Source organism: Thermomyces lanuginosus, assembly GCF_041956635.1.
Source record: "Thermomyces lanuginosus strain ATCC 200065 unplaced genomic scaffold VTN49scaffold_31, whole genome shotgun sequence".
Lineage (NCBI taxonomy): Eukaryota > Fungi > Ascomycota > Eurotiomycetes > Eurotiales > Trichocomaceae > Thermomyces > Thermomyces lanuginosus.
The window spans coordinates 778,832-795,190 of NW_027192365.1; the positions used below are offsets into that span (position 1 = coordinate 778,832).

General features: G+C 54.6%; 8 protein-coding genes across 8 annotated transcripts; 4 read left to right on the forward strand and 4 right to left on the reverse strand.

The window, feature by feature from the left end:
* Window positions 1-746: 746 nt before the first annotated feature.
* On the forward strand, window positions 747-3,704 carry VTN49DRAFT_4314 (uncharacterized protein; the record flags this gene model as incomplete). Its single annotated transcript, XM_069412247.1, has 1 exon — window positions 747-3,704. One exon carries the CDS (start codon window positions 747-749, stop codon window positions 3,702-3,704), a length of 2,958 nt encoding a protein of 985 aa, XP_069267509.1.
* Window positions 3,705-4,776: 1,072 nt separating this feature from the next.
* On the forward strand, window positions 4,777-5,526 carry VTN49DRAFT_4315 (uncharacterized protein; the record flags this gene model as incomplete). The annotated part of the gene is made up of 2 exons (XM_069412248.1): window positions 4,777-5,157; window positions 5,218-5,526. The coding sequence occupies 2 exons, from the start codon at window positions 4,777-4,779 to the stop codon at window positions 5,524-5,526; spliced, it is 690 nt and encodes a 229-aa protein (XP_069267510.1).
* Window positions 5,527-6,083: 557 nt separating this feature from the next.
* Window positions 6,084-7,706, reverse strand: VTN49DRAFT_4316 (uncharacterized protein; the record flags this gene model as incomplete). Its single annotated transcript, XM_069412249.1, has 3 exons — window positions 6,084-7,171; window positions 7,224-7,385; window positions 7,439-7,706. 3 exons carry the CDS (start codon window positions 7,704-7,706, stop codon window positions 6,084-6,086), a joined length of 1,518 nt encoding a protein of 505 aa, XP_069267511.1.
* Window positions 7,707-8,772: 1,066 nt separating this feature from the next.
* On the reverse strand, window positions 8,773-10,263 carry VTN49DRAFT_4317 (uncharacterized protein; the record flags this gene model as incomplete). The annotated part of the gene is made up of 1 exon (XM_069412250.1): window positions 8,773-10,263. One exon carries the CDS (start codon window positions 10,261-10,263, stop codon window positions 8,773-8,775), a length of 1,491 nt encoding a protein of 496 aa, XP_069267512.1.
* A 300-nt stretch (window positions 10,264-10,563) lies between these two features.
* On the forward strand, window positions 10,564-11,079 carry VTN49DRAFT_4318 (uncharacterized protein; the record flags this gene model as incomplete). The annotated part of the gene is made up of 3 exons (XM_069412251.1): window positions 10,564-10,815; window positions 10,886-10,940; window positions 11,006-11,079. The coding sequence occupies 3 exons, from the start codon at window positions 10,564-10,566 to the stop codon at window positions 11,077-11,079; spliced, it is 381 nt and encodes a 126-aa protein (XP_069267513.1).
* A 282-nt stretch (window positions 11,080-11,361) lies between these two features.
* On the reverse strand, window positions 11,362-14,726 carry VTN49DRAFT_4319 (uncharacterized protein; the record flags this gene model as incomplete). The annotated part of the gene is made up of 4 exons (XM_069412252.1): window positions 11,362-12,473; window positions 12,523-14,423; window positions 14,481-14,634; window positions 14,687-14,726. 4 exons carry the CDS (start codon window positions 14,724-14,726, stop codon window positions 11,362-11,364), a joined length of 3,207 nt encoding a protein of 1,068 aa, XP_069267514.1.
* Window positions 14,727-15,362: 636 nt separating this feature from the next.
* VTN49DRAFT_4320 (uncharacterized protein) lies at window positions 15,363-16,063 on the forward strand (the record flags this gene model as incomplete). Its single annotated transcript, XM_069412254.1, has 4 exons — window positions 15,363-15,382; window positions 15,545-15,577; window positions 15,717-15,965; window positions 16,021-16,063. 4 exons carry the CDS (start codon window positions 15,363-15,365, stop codon window positions 16,061-16,063), a joined length of 345 nt encoding a protein of 114 aa, XP_069267515.1.
* Window positions 16,064-16,067: 4 nt separating this feature from the next.
* Window positions 16,068-16,274, reverse strand: VTN49DRAFT_4321 (uncharacterized protein; the record flags this gene model as incomplete). Its single annotated transcript, XM_069412255.1, has 1 exon — window positions 16,068-16,274. One exon carries the CDS (start codon window positions 16,272-16,274, stop codon window positions 16,068-16,070), a length of 207 nt encoding a protein of 68 aa, XP_069267516.1.
* Window positions 16,275-16,359: the final 85 nt, after the last annotated feature.

Here is a 16,359-nt window from a genome sequence, read left to right on the forward strand (position 1 = left end):
CTGTGGCTTTTGGAGCACAGGCCAGGGCACAACCATCGCATCCCTGTTGATCAGAGAGGTTTAGATCCAATAATTCAGTTGATCATAGGTAGTTATGCGTCAAACTTAATATTTCAGGTTTCCAGTATTTTCACCTCGGACACAGATTCCTGATGGAGTATCATCTCTTTGCAGGTGGGATCTTCTGTTGATCCTCGATAGACCCGTTCCGGTCCGGCACGCCAAGACATCGCGGCTCCAGATACGCACTCCTATTGGTACGGGTATATTCTCGGCTTTTCTTAATTCCGGCCACCAGGCTCCGTGATTGGCCAGCTCCCATTTCAAGCAACAGCCAAACTTTTGAGTCTTGGCGTCTTGGTCCGCTTTTTCCGCCAGTTGACGCGTTGCCTTCCGGTTTGGCATAGAGTTACTTTAATGAGCACTGGGATGTTCGGATACGAAAAGCCTCACAGGTTTGAAATTCTTTCCCCCTCTTACATTCTTTTTTGGTGCGGGGAGTTTGGCGTTGCCCTTGCGTCTCCTGCTTTTGGTGTCGTGGCAGCGAAACCCCGCGGCCGCTGGTACTGTCTGCCAGCAATTCACTCTCCAGGCCTTCGTGCACCCCCTGGACTATTCTGAGCGTCTGGTCAATCGATATGCCTGCAGGACCTGTTGGACTCTGGTGGCACGGTTGCAGCAGCGCGAGTTCTAATCCTTATATGCGTGCCATCGGTAACTGAATACCGAGGTACTTGTCTGGCACCATGGTGTGGGAGCAGCTCGAAATCGACAAGCCGCATTTGGCTTACATGATCCTTGGCGGCTTCACGTCGCTGTTCATGCTGTGCTCGCTCTTCGTCAAGGAGCGGCTCTATATTGGCGAAGCCACCGTCGCCACGCTCTGCGGCATCATATTCGGACCCTATGCGGCAAAACTATTCGACCCGAGCACGTGGACCGACAATGTCGACAAGCTCACCCTGGAATGTGCGCGGATTGTCCTCGTGGTGCAGTGTTTCGCTGTCGGTGTTGAATTGCCAAAGGCGTATATGGAGCGGCACTGGAAGTCCCTCGTGATGCTCCTCGTGCCGGTGATGACCTGGGGTTGGCTGATCACGAGTCTGTTCGTGTGGTGGTTGGTACCTACGCTGAATTGGTTGGAAGGCCTGGTCTGCGCCGCGTGCGTCACGGCGACAGATCCCGTCTTGGCATCGTCGGTCGTCGGTAAGGGCAAGTTCTCGCGACGTGTGCCGAAGCACCTGCGAGATCTGCTCTCTGCGGAGTCTGGGTGCAACGACGGCATGGCCTTTCCATTCATCTACTTGTCTGTCTATCTTGTGCGCTTCCACTTGAACGGAGCCCAGGTTACGAAGCACTGGTTCTGCAATATCATTCTCTACGAGTGCATTTTCGGCGCCTTCTATGGCGTGGTTCTGGGCTACGCCGCCCGCCGGTTGATTCGGTTCGCCGAGGAGAAGAATCTGATTGATCGAGAGAGTTTTCTGGCCTTCTATTTCGTCCTGGCGCTGTTCTGCGCCGGCTCTGGCAGTCTTCTGGGTTTGGATGATTTGCTCGTGGGTTTCAGCGCTGGCGTCGGTTTCAGTAACGACGGCTGGTTCACGGAGAAGACCGAGGAGTCGCACGTGTCCAACGTCATTGACCTGCTACTCAATCTCGCCTTCTTCGTCTACTTTGGCTCCATCATTCCCTGGCACTCCTACAACGACTCCTCCATCGGTCTCGACGCCTGGCGACTGGTGGTCATTGCGATCTTGGTCATTTTCTTCCGTCGTATCCCGGCCATGCTCCTTCTGAAGCCCGTCATACCGGACCTCAAGACGTGGCGCGAAGCGTGGTTTGCGGGTCATTTCGGTCCGATCGGTGTCGGTGCCATCTTCGCCGCGATCTTGGCCCGTGCAGAGATGGAACATGAGGGAGCCGAGCCGCTCCCTGGGGAAGAGTTACCGCGCCCGGGCAGCGACCGCTATTATATCGTGCAGGTGATCTGGCCTCTGACAACATTCATGGTCATTTCGTCCATCATCGTGCACGGCTCTTCCATTGCAGTATTCATGCTCGGCAAGCGTATCAACACGTTGACGCTGACCCTGTCCTACACCACCGTCCACAACGACCAAGGCCCTTCGTGGATGAGCCGCTTGCCTCGTGTACCATCCCTGCGCAAGTCAGACTCCAGTAGCTTGAGCGACCAACAGCAGGACTTCCCTCCGGGCACGTTGGGACCCGTTGGCGTGCCGGGTAATTTCCTGCGTCGTGTCAAGGAGGATGAAAGGGACGGTATTATTTATGGTCCGGGCGGCCCGATCAGTCAGTCAGCCATTTTCCCACAGCGACCCGCCGAAACCGCCGCCGCACAGTCAGAACAGAAACCTGCAGAAGGTACAGAACTCCCTACGGAGCCTGAAAAGGAAAAAGAGCAACGCGCCGAGATGGAGCGCGATGGCGCTCCTCCGACCTCAGAACAGGATCAGTCCGGCCGCAAGACCGAAATGAATGTGTACAAAGTCGGCGATCATCTCGTCATGGAAGACAGCGAAGGGAACGTTCTCAAGGTCGAGAGCACTCAGGGCGAATCCTCCGAGGAACAACAGCGGCACATTGAACAGCAGGAGAAGCGACTCCAGGAGGACCAGACAGGCGAGTTTGCCAAGTCAGAGCATCAACTGCACGAGAGAGCAACCTCAGGTGAGCGGGTGGCGGAAGCTGCCAAGCAGAAGTCGGGTCTGTCGTATCAGGCGTTGCGACACCGATTGGGTGAATTCGCAGCTGGGATCAAGAACAAGACCACTGCTGGCGAGAAGAAGGTTGGCGAGAAGAAGGTTGGCGAGAAGATGGTGGACGAGAAGCCCCAGTCCGAAAAGCGCAACCGCCAGTCTGCGCGCGCATACCAGTTCGGCAACACGATCGTCATCGAAGACGAGAACGGCGAGGTTATCAAGACGTACACGATTCCGGGGCAGTCCTCTACTCCTGGCAAGGAGACACAGTTGTGGCTCAAGGGTATCTCCAAGTGGGTCGGTATGGGAGAGGGCGAGTCCTCTCAGCGTCCTAATGAGAACGAGGAAGATGATGACGGCCTGCGCTTCACTGTTGCACAAGATCCCAATGACAGAGGCGGGCCTACCATCGGCATCAGCCATGGCCGACGGATGAGCAAGCAAGACTTTATTCGGGAGCTCAGCAGGCTCGATTCGCGCGCCCGGCGGACGCCGGCCGATGAGTCAGATGCCCCGGCCGCCGTCAAGGAGGCTGCCGCCAAGAACTTGGAATCGCAGCAACAGCAGCAGCAATATGACGACGAGGCAGCTGAGCCAGCCCGCCGCCGGTCCGTTCCACGTCGCGACAACGATGACGAGAACGGCATTGCCGGAGAGACGCCCATTGAGCGGAAGCGCCGGCTTGCTGCGCTGGGAAAGATCCAAGACAGCGACGACGACGATGATGAAGATGGCGATCGACGCCGGGAGCAGCCACGTCCGCCGAAGATTGAACTTCCTCGCTCACCGGTCCCGGCCGTCGTCCGCGAATCACCCTCTCCCACGGACACAACCCAGAATCGGGATGATGCCGCTCAAGATAATAACGGCAACACTCTGCGCGTGAACAATCAGGTCGTTGATTCGGCGTCTTCTCTCTCCAGCGGCACGAGCAATAACGAAACTCGCCAGCGGATTTCGTGGGGAGGTGAACGGGGGCGATGATGACTAAATCAATCAATGACCATGACTCTGTTGTTTCTTCTACGGTGATTGCTATTACCTTGTTTTGCTATTCATTACCTACTATAGAGATGGGGGTCGCAAGACGAAGGTTCGGGCATTATTCATACGGAGGACTATGGATGTATATAATTCAATTGAACTAAGATTTCGGCAAACTTTTCGTTCACGAACTAGGATCTTAAACTGCGAGGGCCTTGTAGTTTGCGACCGGCTTAAGGCAGGGTTATCCCAAAGCAGCGGAGGATGTTGCAGGTACTGAGTTTGTCGTTACCTCTGTATAGACTGTCTTCTGGAAAGTATTATCATGTTATCGAGAGTTTGTACTGCCGCCTTAACGAGAGAGGACGGTAACTTGTGTGCGATGATTTATCGCCCTGGCGAGAGAACAGACTACTAGGTAAAGCGAGGTTCCGTTCGGTGTCTGACTTTAAGTTTTTTTTATTCCTTCCTTCTTGCACAAAATTTGAAATATAAACTCCTCAGGAATCGCGAGCCAGGATCAGTTCTAAAATGTCAAATTTCTCGAAGTTCAGTGGGATCCGGGTAAGTAGGTAGTGAGCAGTGAGCTCTAGCCGCGCTAGCCCTAACAGTGAGTGGCCACGCATTATCTTGGATAAGGGTATGGCCGACCACACCTACCCCTGGCCGAGCTGTAAGTTGTTCAATTGTTAGCCAAGTCCGATGGGTTTTGACGTCAGGGACCTGAATATGGGCCATTGCCGCCCTACCGCTTCCTCTGTTGCCCCTGGCATTGTCACTTCTGACGTCAGGGAAACCACGGGATCCAATGAACATAATACATGGCTGAAGTTGACCTTCTCTTACGAAGACAAGATAAGTCTCCTCTTATTACGAATCTACTTTGTCTTCTCAGGATAGGTTTCGTGAATAGGCAGTATATCAGTGCTTGAAAGTCATGGCGATCGATTCATTTGGAAGCCTGGCACCAGATACCCGAAAGGGTGAAAAAAATGGCGGCTTTCTTCACTTGGGATCGTCTGTCAGACGAATACCATACAGAGGAGTGGAACAGTTTTGGCACCTTTGGAATATGGAGCCAGATCAGAGAAAGGAAAGCGACGATCAAGACAGTGAATGGGTACTCTTCACAAATGTCGACGAAAAGACGTTCACACGAGACTTTTTCAACTTTCCAGATAAAACACTCGCCCGTACCTGGAACGCATTTGACAAGTTCCAAAACTTGTTGCTCGTCACAATGACTGAGTCAACACCGCACGCGATCGCCAGTCAAACATTCGACGAAGTGCTGACGGACATTCTCACAGAGATGGGGCTTAAAAGGATGTTGGTACACTTCGGACGTAGTCCTCGCAAGGGCGAGGAGGGCGCTAAGGCCCCGGATGCTTCGTATATGCCAAAACGACCTCCTCGAGGTTGGCCAAAAGACTGGCCAAGCATGGTTCTGGAGGTGGCATACTCTGAGTCGCGCAAAAAGCTCATGTCGGATGTCTGATACTGGCTCCGGCAGGCAAATGGTGCCGTGAAAATCGCCTTGATACTCTGTATCGAACGTCAGAAACCGGAACTCGCGATTGAGAAATGGGTCCGATCCTCAACCGGAAAGCCTCGCTGCGAGCAGCGCGTCGTGGTCAAGAAATTCGACGACAACATCATAGTAAGAGGATCGCCCCTCAAAATCGAATTTGAAAATTTATTCCTTCGGGAATCTCACGAGCCGGAGGAAAGAGACATCTTGTTTGAGGACGAGGAGTTGAAGTACCTGGCTGGTCAGGTTTGGCAGCGGCAAGGCTTTTGTCAGGCCAAGGACCATGAATAGAAGGGGGAGGAAGTTGCGGATTTGTGCACCATTGTTTTCTCATTCAGGAGTGGTCATGGAACTGAAGTACCATGCAGAGACAATCGACTCAGGATGGGCTGGACTATCCACACGTATTCAAAAGCCGTGAGAGATGTACTGTTACAGGCTGTAGACAAGTGTGGATGAGCCAAAGCGCGCGGAGATAGTCATGGAAAGAATACACATGTCTCAATTCCAAGCGAATCTCTTCTAGAAACAATGACAGATGCATTTGATGACGTTGAAAAAAAATGCTCGCTCACTGTACAGACCTCGTCATCTTGCAGACAGACAGCAACGAAAAGAGACGCAAAATGAGAGAGGATCAGGGACCACAAAAAGAACCATTCCAAAGGGGCAGGACAAGAGAAACGGAACGACTGAAAGAACCAACCAAGATCAAGGATCCAACCGAGGCAAATGGTCAGCCAAGACGTGAAATGAGATCGCTGGAAACATCTAGGTAGCCAGAAACCAACAAACAGTAATTCGTCATCCCGTAGATTAACCAAACGAAAGAAACAGACAAGAACGTTCTATAAAACACCACCCGGTAACGTCGCCTGGCCCAGAGGCTTGCCGTCATTGGTATGCAATGACGCTGACGACGAAATCGTTGTTGCGGTAGCGGGCGAAGAAGAGGAAGCGCTATTCGGTGCAGATGACGGCATAGCGTTGGTAGATGAGGAAGATGGTGGCACAGAAGAAGGCACGACGGTAGAGGAGGAGGAGACTGAGGGAGTAGCGGTAGAGGAAGTGGAAGAGGAGGTGTCGATGGGTTGCGCGTGCTTTCGGAGCATGAACATGGGCTTGCGGCCCTCCTTTTCGAGCTGCTTGAAGAGGATGAGCGGACGTTCGTCCAGCGCCAGGCATCGCTCCTGGTCGCCGTAAACAATGTATAGCGCATACTGCCGCCAATCTGCATTGATGTTGTATTTTTTGAGCGCTGCGGGAAGGACCTTTTGGCATGGGTCGTCCATGGACACGCGGAACGACTTGAAAATCTCGACGCTCGGCCCGTTGGAGTCGCCTTGTCCGCGCCCATCCGGCCGTGAGCTGTGCCCCGAGCCTGAGCTTGCCTGCTCGTCGTGGTCATGCCGCGACGATTTTCCGTCTCGATTGTAGCTGCGTGAATTCAGCATCTGCTGATTGAAGTGCGCCGGAGACGTCGGTGATGGGATGCCTGGCGAGTGCGATCCATTCATTGACGCCGTCAGATGCGACGACGCCGCCACTGCTGCCGCCGACGGGTCCAGGTTCGCGCCGTCATTGTACGGTCGTCCATCGTGAACTCCCGGTGGAACGTGAGTCGGCGAATTGTTGTTCTTGGGCGTTGTACCACCATTGTAGAGTCGCCGCGAGTGTGACCGGGCCAGCCCTCCAGAATTCGGCCCGTCGTGGCCGTGGTGATCTTGCTGAGTTGGCTGGAACGGCAGCGGCTGCGACCTGTCCTTGGCCATCTTGAATATCGGCAGCAACTCTTCCCGCAGCCGTCGGTAATCCTCGGTGACTCGCCGCAACTCGGCTTCGACGGCTGCGAGCCTCTCATCGCGCGAGCGAATTGATTGTAGGATCCGACTGATGTCTTCTTGAGTGGCCGGCTCGGAAGGCGGGTGTTCGGCGGCTGGTTCCGTTATTAGCAGAGACCTCAACGCTACCCCATCATGAAAACCTACATAGCGGGACATAATGATCAGGGTCGATGGGAACGTCTTGTTTCACTTTTGTCTCGTACACGCTTTTGAGGATAGTCAATCGATGCCCGACGCTCGTGATGCCCATCTCTTTCAGCTCCTCATGCTTGAGCGCGATCAAAGCCTCGCCGACAATCTCATTTTCTACACAGAAGTCAGATAAGGCCCTCGCACCACCAACCCAATTGCGACGTTACCTGTGAACAACGATCGATACTGCCGCAGCCCTAGACTCGCAACGAAATCGGCGCACTCCTCCGCCGTCCATTCGGTGATGACGGTCCGCGGCATGACATACTCATCCCGGTCATGCCCGTATGTTGTCGGGGTGTGTTCTGTCGACAGAGAATCTGTGTCTGTCGGTGACGCCTCCGAGTCCGTTGGCAGCTGCGGGGACGCGGCGACGCTGCGCTCGTACTCGTCGTCCGCATCCGAGTCTTCATGGTACTGCGTTTGGTACGACATGGTTGCTGGAGATCCAAGCGCCGCCAGAGTCGGCCTTCGAGGTTTGATTCTCTTTGTTCGGACGGCGGGCTCAGTCAGGAGTGTATCAGGACCGCGGAAACCCCCCACAATCTGTTTCGAAATTGAACGCGTGCGTCGCAGGTCACGGATGGACGATGATGGCCTTGCTAGCGAAAAATTTCGATGATTCTGCGATTCAGAACAGGAGGGATCGAGTTTGCTGCCTGACTTTGATCTCGGAGCGATCGGGGGGGAACCGAGCGGCGATCCGGGAGGAACAGAGAGCGTGCCGCAAGCGGAACCAACCCTAAAAAGGACCGAATACCGTCGAGGCCACCACCTACCGCCGCCCACGGCAGAGAAACCAACGAATGAACCCGCGGAAGAAGCGCGTTTATATCCAGACGAGACGTGGTGGGCGGATATACGTCGGCGGCCGCGTATTGAGAGAGGGGGGAAACGCCAGGCCAGCAAGACAAATCCAATGATCCCAATCTGCTAGTCGTCACAAAAATACAGCAATGAAAGATAGTCAGAAAGCGATTGACGGTCAATACAAGAATGAATCGTTTCCAAACGCCCCGGAAAAGAGGGGAAAACAGGGAGAAGAGGTCTGATCGAAGTCCGCCTGTCACTAATCACGGGCCTGGTCAAGCTGCCCGGATGGGCATCCATGCATCACGTGACTGCAGTGAGTGGGCATTAAGGTCTGGACTGAGCCTGTCCGTGGCTGGTTCGGACGCTAGTCCTAAAGCGGTTAGTCCTGGTGCTCCTTCCCCATGTGATCGCAACCCTGGTTCGGCTTCGGCAGAAGTCCGTTGCTTACTTTCAACTTTAACATCATTTGTTTAGTCTATGGAATGATCTGACAGTGGTTGTTAGGAGTAAGAAGGGAAACAATGGCAATAAGGACAATCTAGGAAAGGCATTCATGCAACGGCTTTAAAAGCAGTGTCCAGAGCATTCAACCGGTGGTATCATTATCTCAGACTACTATACCTATGCATCCATCCCAAAGCCGATCCATAACCGAACGCCATACATTTTGGTGTCAAATGGTACAGGACTATCGCGTAGGAGAAATGCTGCGCAAGCGTCGACGCTTGTCTCGGTCATCATGTGGTGAATGACTTCTCTTGCGAGTGTAGCGTCGATCATCGTCACGATCATAGTCATCATCTCGGTAACGTCGCCGAGGAGAGTGAGAGCGAGAGCGAGAGCGAGAGCGAGAGCGATATCGGTCACGAGAGCGGGACCGGGTCCGTCGGCTTGGACTTCGCTGCCGAGGATCATAATCCGGCATAAATCTCTCGTCGTTGATGCCGATCGGTTTATCGGGACGAGGTTTGCGAGGACGGTAGTCAAGACCCTGTCCCCAACGCCCGGTATCCTCGGTGCGGAGATCCTTGTATCGTGTACGACCCTTGCGGCCAAGCTTGGTCATATCACGGAGCTGCATGTACTCCGGCAACACCTCGCGGTTCGTCTCGTCCGCGTAACGGCTGCCCATGAGGTCACGCTTGTCGAGGCCTTCCTTCTCAAGCTCGTCGCGGAAGAAGGCACCTTTGTGGAAGTATCGCTGCAGGTACTTGGACGGGCCACGATTCGCCTCGCGCTCCTCGCGCTGCTTGGCCAAAAACTCGCGATCCTCGCGCTCGCGCTCCTCCGCCGTGAGGTTGCGCCGTCGTTCAATCTCCTCACGTTCACGCTCGGCGGCCTCGATGGCGTCACGCGCGCGTTTGATGCGCTTGAGCTCGCGAAGCCTCCAAGCCTGATACTCTGCTTCTGGGTCGAGTCCGTCTCGGTCGTCCAGCGCGGCTTCCTCTGCAGCTTCGTCCTCGTCCCAGGCCTTTTTCGTAGCTGCCCGTGCCAATGCTTCCTTCTCGAGCTGGTCACGCAGAAGCATATCGGCTTTCTCTTTTCGTCGCTGAGCTTCGGCTTCGTCCTCGGCCTCGGCGGATCCAGATGTTCGGGCAACGATTTCTCCATTGGTGTCTTTTCGCTTGTCTTTTTTGATGAACGTTGGTCGAAGAAGTACTCGTTTTGGACTTTCCTCTTCAGAACTCTCTTCTTCCGACTCCTCCTCCTCGTCCTCTTCTTCTTCCTCTTCCTCCTCAGATTCTTCCTCCTCTTCTTCCTCATCTTCTCTTTTCACTTCTGCAGCCGCCGGTACTCGTTGCACGGGAGTAGGTTTTGCGGCCGGCGCAGGCTTTTGTTCTTCCTCTTCTTCCTCCGTTACAAAACCTTCCTCATCTGAATCTTCATCCGAATCTTCGTCCTCGATCTTAACCTCTTGAACTCCCTTCGCAAGCCGACCAGCGGCCTGGGTAGGATATGATGTAGCTTTCGGAGGTGGCGGCCGAGCCTGCTGCTGCTGGCGCTTTTTTCGTTCTTCTTCCTCCGCACGAGCGCGCGCCTCCGCCTCCTCCTCTTCTTCTACCTCCTCGTCCTCGTCCGAAGATGGTTCTTCCGCAATGGGCTTTCCGGGACGGTACCGCTTTGCACGCGCGGGATTGGCGGTCATCCCGCGGTGAACAGAGGGGAACTGAGGCGGCATGATGTCGCACTCGTAGGGATGGAATGACTGAAAGTCGGGTTGCTTTGCCTCGTTTCTTTTGGGGTTCGCCGCGAGTAGTTTACTCGTCACTGAAGTAATTCAAACTTCCTATTTTAGTATAGTGCTCAATCACATGATTTGCCAAGCCAATTATTAGTCACGTGAAAACGCGTCTCACCCAGTCTCCCCGCGAACGCGCCAACCGCATCCAAAAAGCCGGCCGGCGGAGAGACAACCTTATCGTTCGAACTCTTAATCCTCGGGGAAAGTAAAAAGAAAAAGGGAAGCAGAGAATCCAACATGTCACTCCAAACCCCCCGTGTCCTCCCCTCGCATCTTCATGCCTTCCACCCAGCCGCTGGAGCAGGAGCTCGCTCACAACCTTCCACGGTCCGTCTCCTCGGCACCGTGACGGCCCTCCGCGGCGAGACCGCCACTATCACTTGCGGTAACCACGGCGATGTCACATTGTTGCTGAAACCGGATTCGCATCTGCAAATGGGCAAATTGGTGGAAGTGATTGGGAAGGTTACGGAGTTGGATGGGGCCCAGGTACGCAATTACCCAACTTCGCTGGTGGGGGAGCAAAAGGATCATTTGCTAATGTTTTATATTTTAATAGGGACTTGGGTTGAAGGTTTTGGGATCGGTGGATTGGGGGAATCCGGCGGATTGTGGTATGTATCAGTTTCAGTGCTGTTTTTTTGCTTGGGAGGGAAGGATTGACTGACGATGGGCGAAGATTATAAGATTTATGAGCAGGTTGTTGAGGCGACGCATCGGTATAAGGAGATTTTTTATGATTCGAATGAATAATTGCTTCATGTTGTAATGAATTGCTGGGCTTGGGTTTGATGTGTAATAAACTTGCATACTGTTGAACACCATCGATGCTTTCAGCTGAAGATGGATCAGGGAGCATAGTATTATCAGGATATTAAATCGAAATGGTTAAATTGATAATGATGATGAGCTGATGTTCGCTGTAAAACCATTCAACCACCCAACCTGTAAAAAGAACCGATAAACAAAACCGACAACCAAATGCGCCAGGATGATAATGCAAAGCTCGAAACTGACAAAACCACCAAGATCTAACTAAGAAACCTGGGTCTCATTCCGATCATTATTATTGCCCGCGTCAAGTCCGATACCGGCCAATTGCTGGCCACTCAGAGGATTCTCGCCCGCGTTCTGCTCGTCGTCGGGGAACATGGAGGTAAAAAGGTCTGCATCATTGCCTGACGAGTTTTCCGCAGAGTTGCCTTGCTCTTTTTCTTGCTGCTGTTGTTGCTGTTCGTTCTGGTCCCCGTTGGAGTCCCACGGCATGAGCAAGGAGTGCTGCGAGAGCACAGCATCCCATGATTCAAAGAAGTTGAGATCCATGTTGCTGAGCGAGAGGTCGCCCACCTTGCCCGGCGAGGTCATGAGGAGCGCCTGGTCATCCAATAGGCCGGTCCGCTTGCTAGGTGAGAGCGTGGATGCGCCGCCGCGATTGCTACGCTGGGAGTTCGGGGAACACAGTGGCAGGGATGACCGCCGCTTGGGGGAAGGCGTTCCAGGCATTGCCGGCAGATCCAAAGTTGACTCGAATAGCGAGTCAAGAGAGTTTTGGGTCTTGGATGCGGATGCCTGGTTTTCCTTATCGTCCGCTGCACCATTTTTTTCAAACCCTTGTGAGCCACCGCGAGGGCTTCGCCGGGGGCTATTCAGGGTGGACTCACTGAGAGTTTTCAGCGGACCTTCCTGAGATGACTGGGGAAAAAGTGACCGGCGCACAGGCTTGGAGGTCAAATCACCCCCCGATAGATCCAACGTGCTAGCCTCACGCTTCCCGGCAGGACTCGATTGGATGGCTCGACGAAGTGCCTCGGCGGCCTGCTGCTCATCCCAGCGACTTTGCACGGTATCATTTGTGGGACGCGGCTCGACACTGTTCGCCCGTTGACGCTTGTTTGCAGGCTCGTCGTCATTCTCGTTGTCAGCGTTGGGTGTCGTCCCCTCTTCCCCCGCCGGCGAGGATGCATCGGAGTGGGCTGGTGATGAGCCGGCGGCAACGCTACTTTGAGGCTTCGGTCGCGTTGGGGCATTCGCGGCGGACAAAGGGCCTCTCCTGTTCTGCGACGTTCGCTTGCGCTTGTCCTTGGGCTGCTTATGCCACTTGTTCTCCGGTCGCATGCTCTTGAACTTGTGAAGCCAGAGACCGCATGCTGCTAATGGTTAGATCGTGTCACCATTCAGTAGAGAGGGGGCGCTTACGGTTGCAGAGCAGAATCAGTGCGTACTCCTTGTCAGCATCCACGAGCGACTTCTTGTAGAGCTTGAACTTTGTGACTTGGCCATTCTCGTCCTTCTCAAGTGGCTCCCAGAACAACATCAGCGGATCCTTGAGGCATTCTGCAGCGTCGGCCTCATTGCCCTCGATCTCTTTGGACCACGCGCGTCGCCACGTCGGCGTTTCGATCGCCCCGCAGTTCTCACAGTACGGTGGCGCTTGCCCTTCCCTGATGCATTGATCAAGACGAGCCTGGACTTGACGAACTCTTCGTGCACTGGCGCCGCTCCGGACAGGTTGTTCTTCCGGAGGTTGAGAAACGGGCGTTCCACCGGCAGAGAAGTCGCTCATTGGAGCAGAAGGCCATGTATTCTGCCGAGGAAGCTGGGCGCCCGGCGGAAAGCCTGGGTCACTGGCCAGCCGCTCCAGTTCTCTCTGAGGCATGGGAGCCGGAGCCAGCTTCGGTGGCTGCCGGACTGAACCTCGAGACGATGGTCGGGACGCTACCGAGACACGTTGGGGTGGTAAGGATGGCTGAGCCACCTCCTTCGCTGACCCATCCATGACTTGTTCTGTCGGTTTGCCCCCATGTACCGTATTTTCCCGCCTGTCACTCGGGGAAACAACGTCGTCGGCCCCGTTGTGCCGAATGCAGCCATCCTCATCGATGAGCTCCTCCAGCGAAGCGCTCATGAACCCTGAGTCAGGCATCGGAGGCATCGGCGGCAGTGCTGGACTTGACTGACCCGGCAGTTTGCCATCAATGATTGGCGGTGATGACGGCATGTTAAACTGTGACTCAAAGATCCCTTGATAGCGCGACTCTTCCGGAGACGTCGCTGGATCTTCAGATGGGCGGTCACCGTCGTAGGAATAAGGAGACCCGTAGTTGTTGATGGAAGATTCCCGCAACGCGCTGGACACCCGGCGACGGTTCGTTTCCACATTTGGCCGTGTTGCAATGGGCGTTGGGGGCCTCACAGGTTCCTCAAGGGATCCTGGGTTGGCCGTAGACTTGCGAGCAGTTACGGGCGTGGGCCGATGAACGCGAACCGACGCGGCTGTGCTGGCAGCAACCCGCAACGAGCCTGGCTGCCTTTCGATATTAAAGTCCTCTTTTCCTACTGAGTCTACCCTGAACACCCTTGCCCGTTTGCGAGGCGGTAGCTGCTCATTGGCCTCATCGTCACTCCCATAGCCTGATTGAACTGAACCACGGCGAACCATAGCAGCTGGACGTTGCTGCAGCTGCTCGGATTCCCGCATCGAGGCTCGTGATGATGGCCTGCCAGACGCATCGGTCTGAGTGCGGGGCTGCGGTCTCGGTTGCATACCGTTGGGGGTTGCGCTGCGGCTCGGAGGAACGAATGGTGACTGTACCGGGGACTCATGGCCCATGCCAGGGTATTCTCTCGGGGTCGAGCCTTCGCTTAGAATTTGATGGAAGCGCTCGATTCCAGACCTGTCGATCGAATTTGTCCTCTCCACGCTGCGCTGCGACTGACCGGAGCTGAACAGGTTGGGATGCTGTTGGATGAAACTGGTCCAAGCCTGAGGATCGAAATCCTCGGGGATTAGGTTGCTCATTTCGCGGTACCGCTGAATGCTTTCCAGATACTCGCTCTGCATTGTAGTGGGGACCGGAACGAGACGGAGTTTCACCTCGAGCGTTTCCTGTGCTCCTTTGGAGAAGAGTCCGACACTGTTCTTGATTACGCGACCCGTAACCATTGTCTTGGATTGATGAGCGGGGGCATTTGGCGTTGAGGATGCGGACGCCAGCGCCCACGAGAGCATTCCCTGGCCCACCAGGGGCGTTTCATATTCGGAGTAATCGTAGGCATACACGGTGTAGTCCTGGCCCAGCTTCGCAATCAACTCGGGGCTAGAGAAAGATCAGTAACTGGATGCAGAGGACCGCAGTGACTCATCCAAGACACACCTAGCCGACACGATTGCCTGCAGGCAGGTCTTGAGTTCAATGACTCCCACCTGGGTGTTTTCATCGAGGTACGCCGTTTGGACGTCCAAGAGCTGCGGCCATCGAGCAAGACAGGTGGTTTTGTTCTCACTGTCGAAGGTGTACAGCACCTTCACTGGTGGGTGTCAGCAGCGGCAACCACGGATTGAAGACAAAAAAAAACGTACGCCTCATCGGGCGGACGGATATACCGTCCTGAGCCTCCATGTTCGTGATGTCCCCTGCCTCCTACCATGCACTGCGGGACGGACGTGTAAAATAGTCGAGGGCGCGTTCGAGGATGAACGATGCGGTGAGTTGAAGGAAATTGTGATGAAACACGCGCAAGTCCGCCTAATATGCAAGGAAAGATACGCGTCGACTAGTCCAGCGAGGCGTAGGATGGAGCATCTGCAGTGCAGAAGACTCGCAATTGGCGGTGACGACGCGGCAATCGGACGTGACCGCGTCCGGAAGGTCAAACCAGCAGCTGCTGAAGAATAATCCAATCAATTGCCGCCAGATTGAAAGTGTTGAGAAGATCGATGCGGAAAAAAAGACGTGGCTGGAGAGAGAAAGCAAGTGTTGATGCCGATGAATGCCGGCTTTAGCACCGTCGTGTCGTGAGCCCGCGTCGTGACTTTAGGCAGCCAATCAGCGCGCAGATTACTAGCGACGCCAAACACGGTGAACACGTGATTCACGTGACCACGCGACAGAATTCTGCCGGGCGGTGAGTGAAGGCGGTGAGAGTAGACGCCAAGCCAGGCCTCTTGCTCTCCATCGATAGACCTGCAGAGTTGCAGAGAAGTCAGGCCAGCAGCTCAGAGAGTGCGTCTACGCCACTATTTATACCCGCCCGCCATGTCGGACACCAAGATTGAGTACGTTTATTCCATACAGGCCCGAGATTTGATTGGAGGTCGCGCAATGAGTCATGGGCGGCGCGGTCCCGCTGCTGATATCGCCCATGCTGTCCGCGGACCCTGATCTGATATCGACATGGCTGTTCGAGATCCAAGACGCTAACTGGGTGATTTGCCTAGGGACCTGCTCAATAAGCCCAAGAGCGAGCTGACGTATGTGACGATTCCTTTCCGGCGTTCAATTCACCCCGCCGCCGACCTGGTCGAAGCATCTCGGCGAAACCCAACCCAACCGTTCCCCATGTCCTCCTCCATGTTAGGATCGATGACTAATGGCCTTTTGCCGATGCAGGGAATATGAAGTCGCGCTGCGTGAAGAGTACGAACTAACATCCGGCCCGCTGTCGCTGCTGCAGACGGCCACGCGCACCCACGCGCAGGTGCTGATCTCGTGCCGGAATAACCGCAAGCTCCTTGCCCGAGTCAAGGCCTTTGACAGGCATTGCAACATGGTGCTGGAGAATGTCAAGGAGATGTGGACGGAGCGGCCAAAGGGTGACAAGGGCCGCGGAGTCAACAAGGACCGATTCATCAGCAAGATGTATGGTTTACCCCGTCTTCGTCTTGTTGGAGATTGAATACTGACGTTGGCGTAGGTTCCTACGTGGCGACTCCGTGATTCTGGTCCTGCTCAGCTGAGGGGTTATGGCTGCCTGTTTGTTCCCGGCGGATTGTACGTAGCCTCCCTGCCGAGATGGAGGACTTCAGGGTTGGGGCTTTCGCTCGGGTCTCTCTGTGCCCCACCGAGCCATGACGATACCTGACATTCATACTTTTGATACCTGAGTCCGCAAGTGATGAGGCAATGGGACCGGCGTTTGGCTCTGTACTGGTAGATCTGATGATCCATGGAGAATAGAAAAGTTACTCATGTCAATTCACCGCCGGACACAATTTGTTTACCAGATACGCCTACTATTGAAGTATTGACTAAT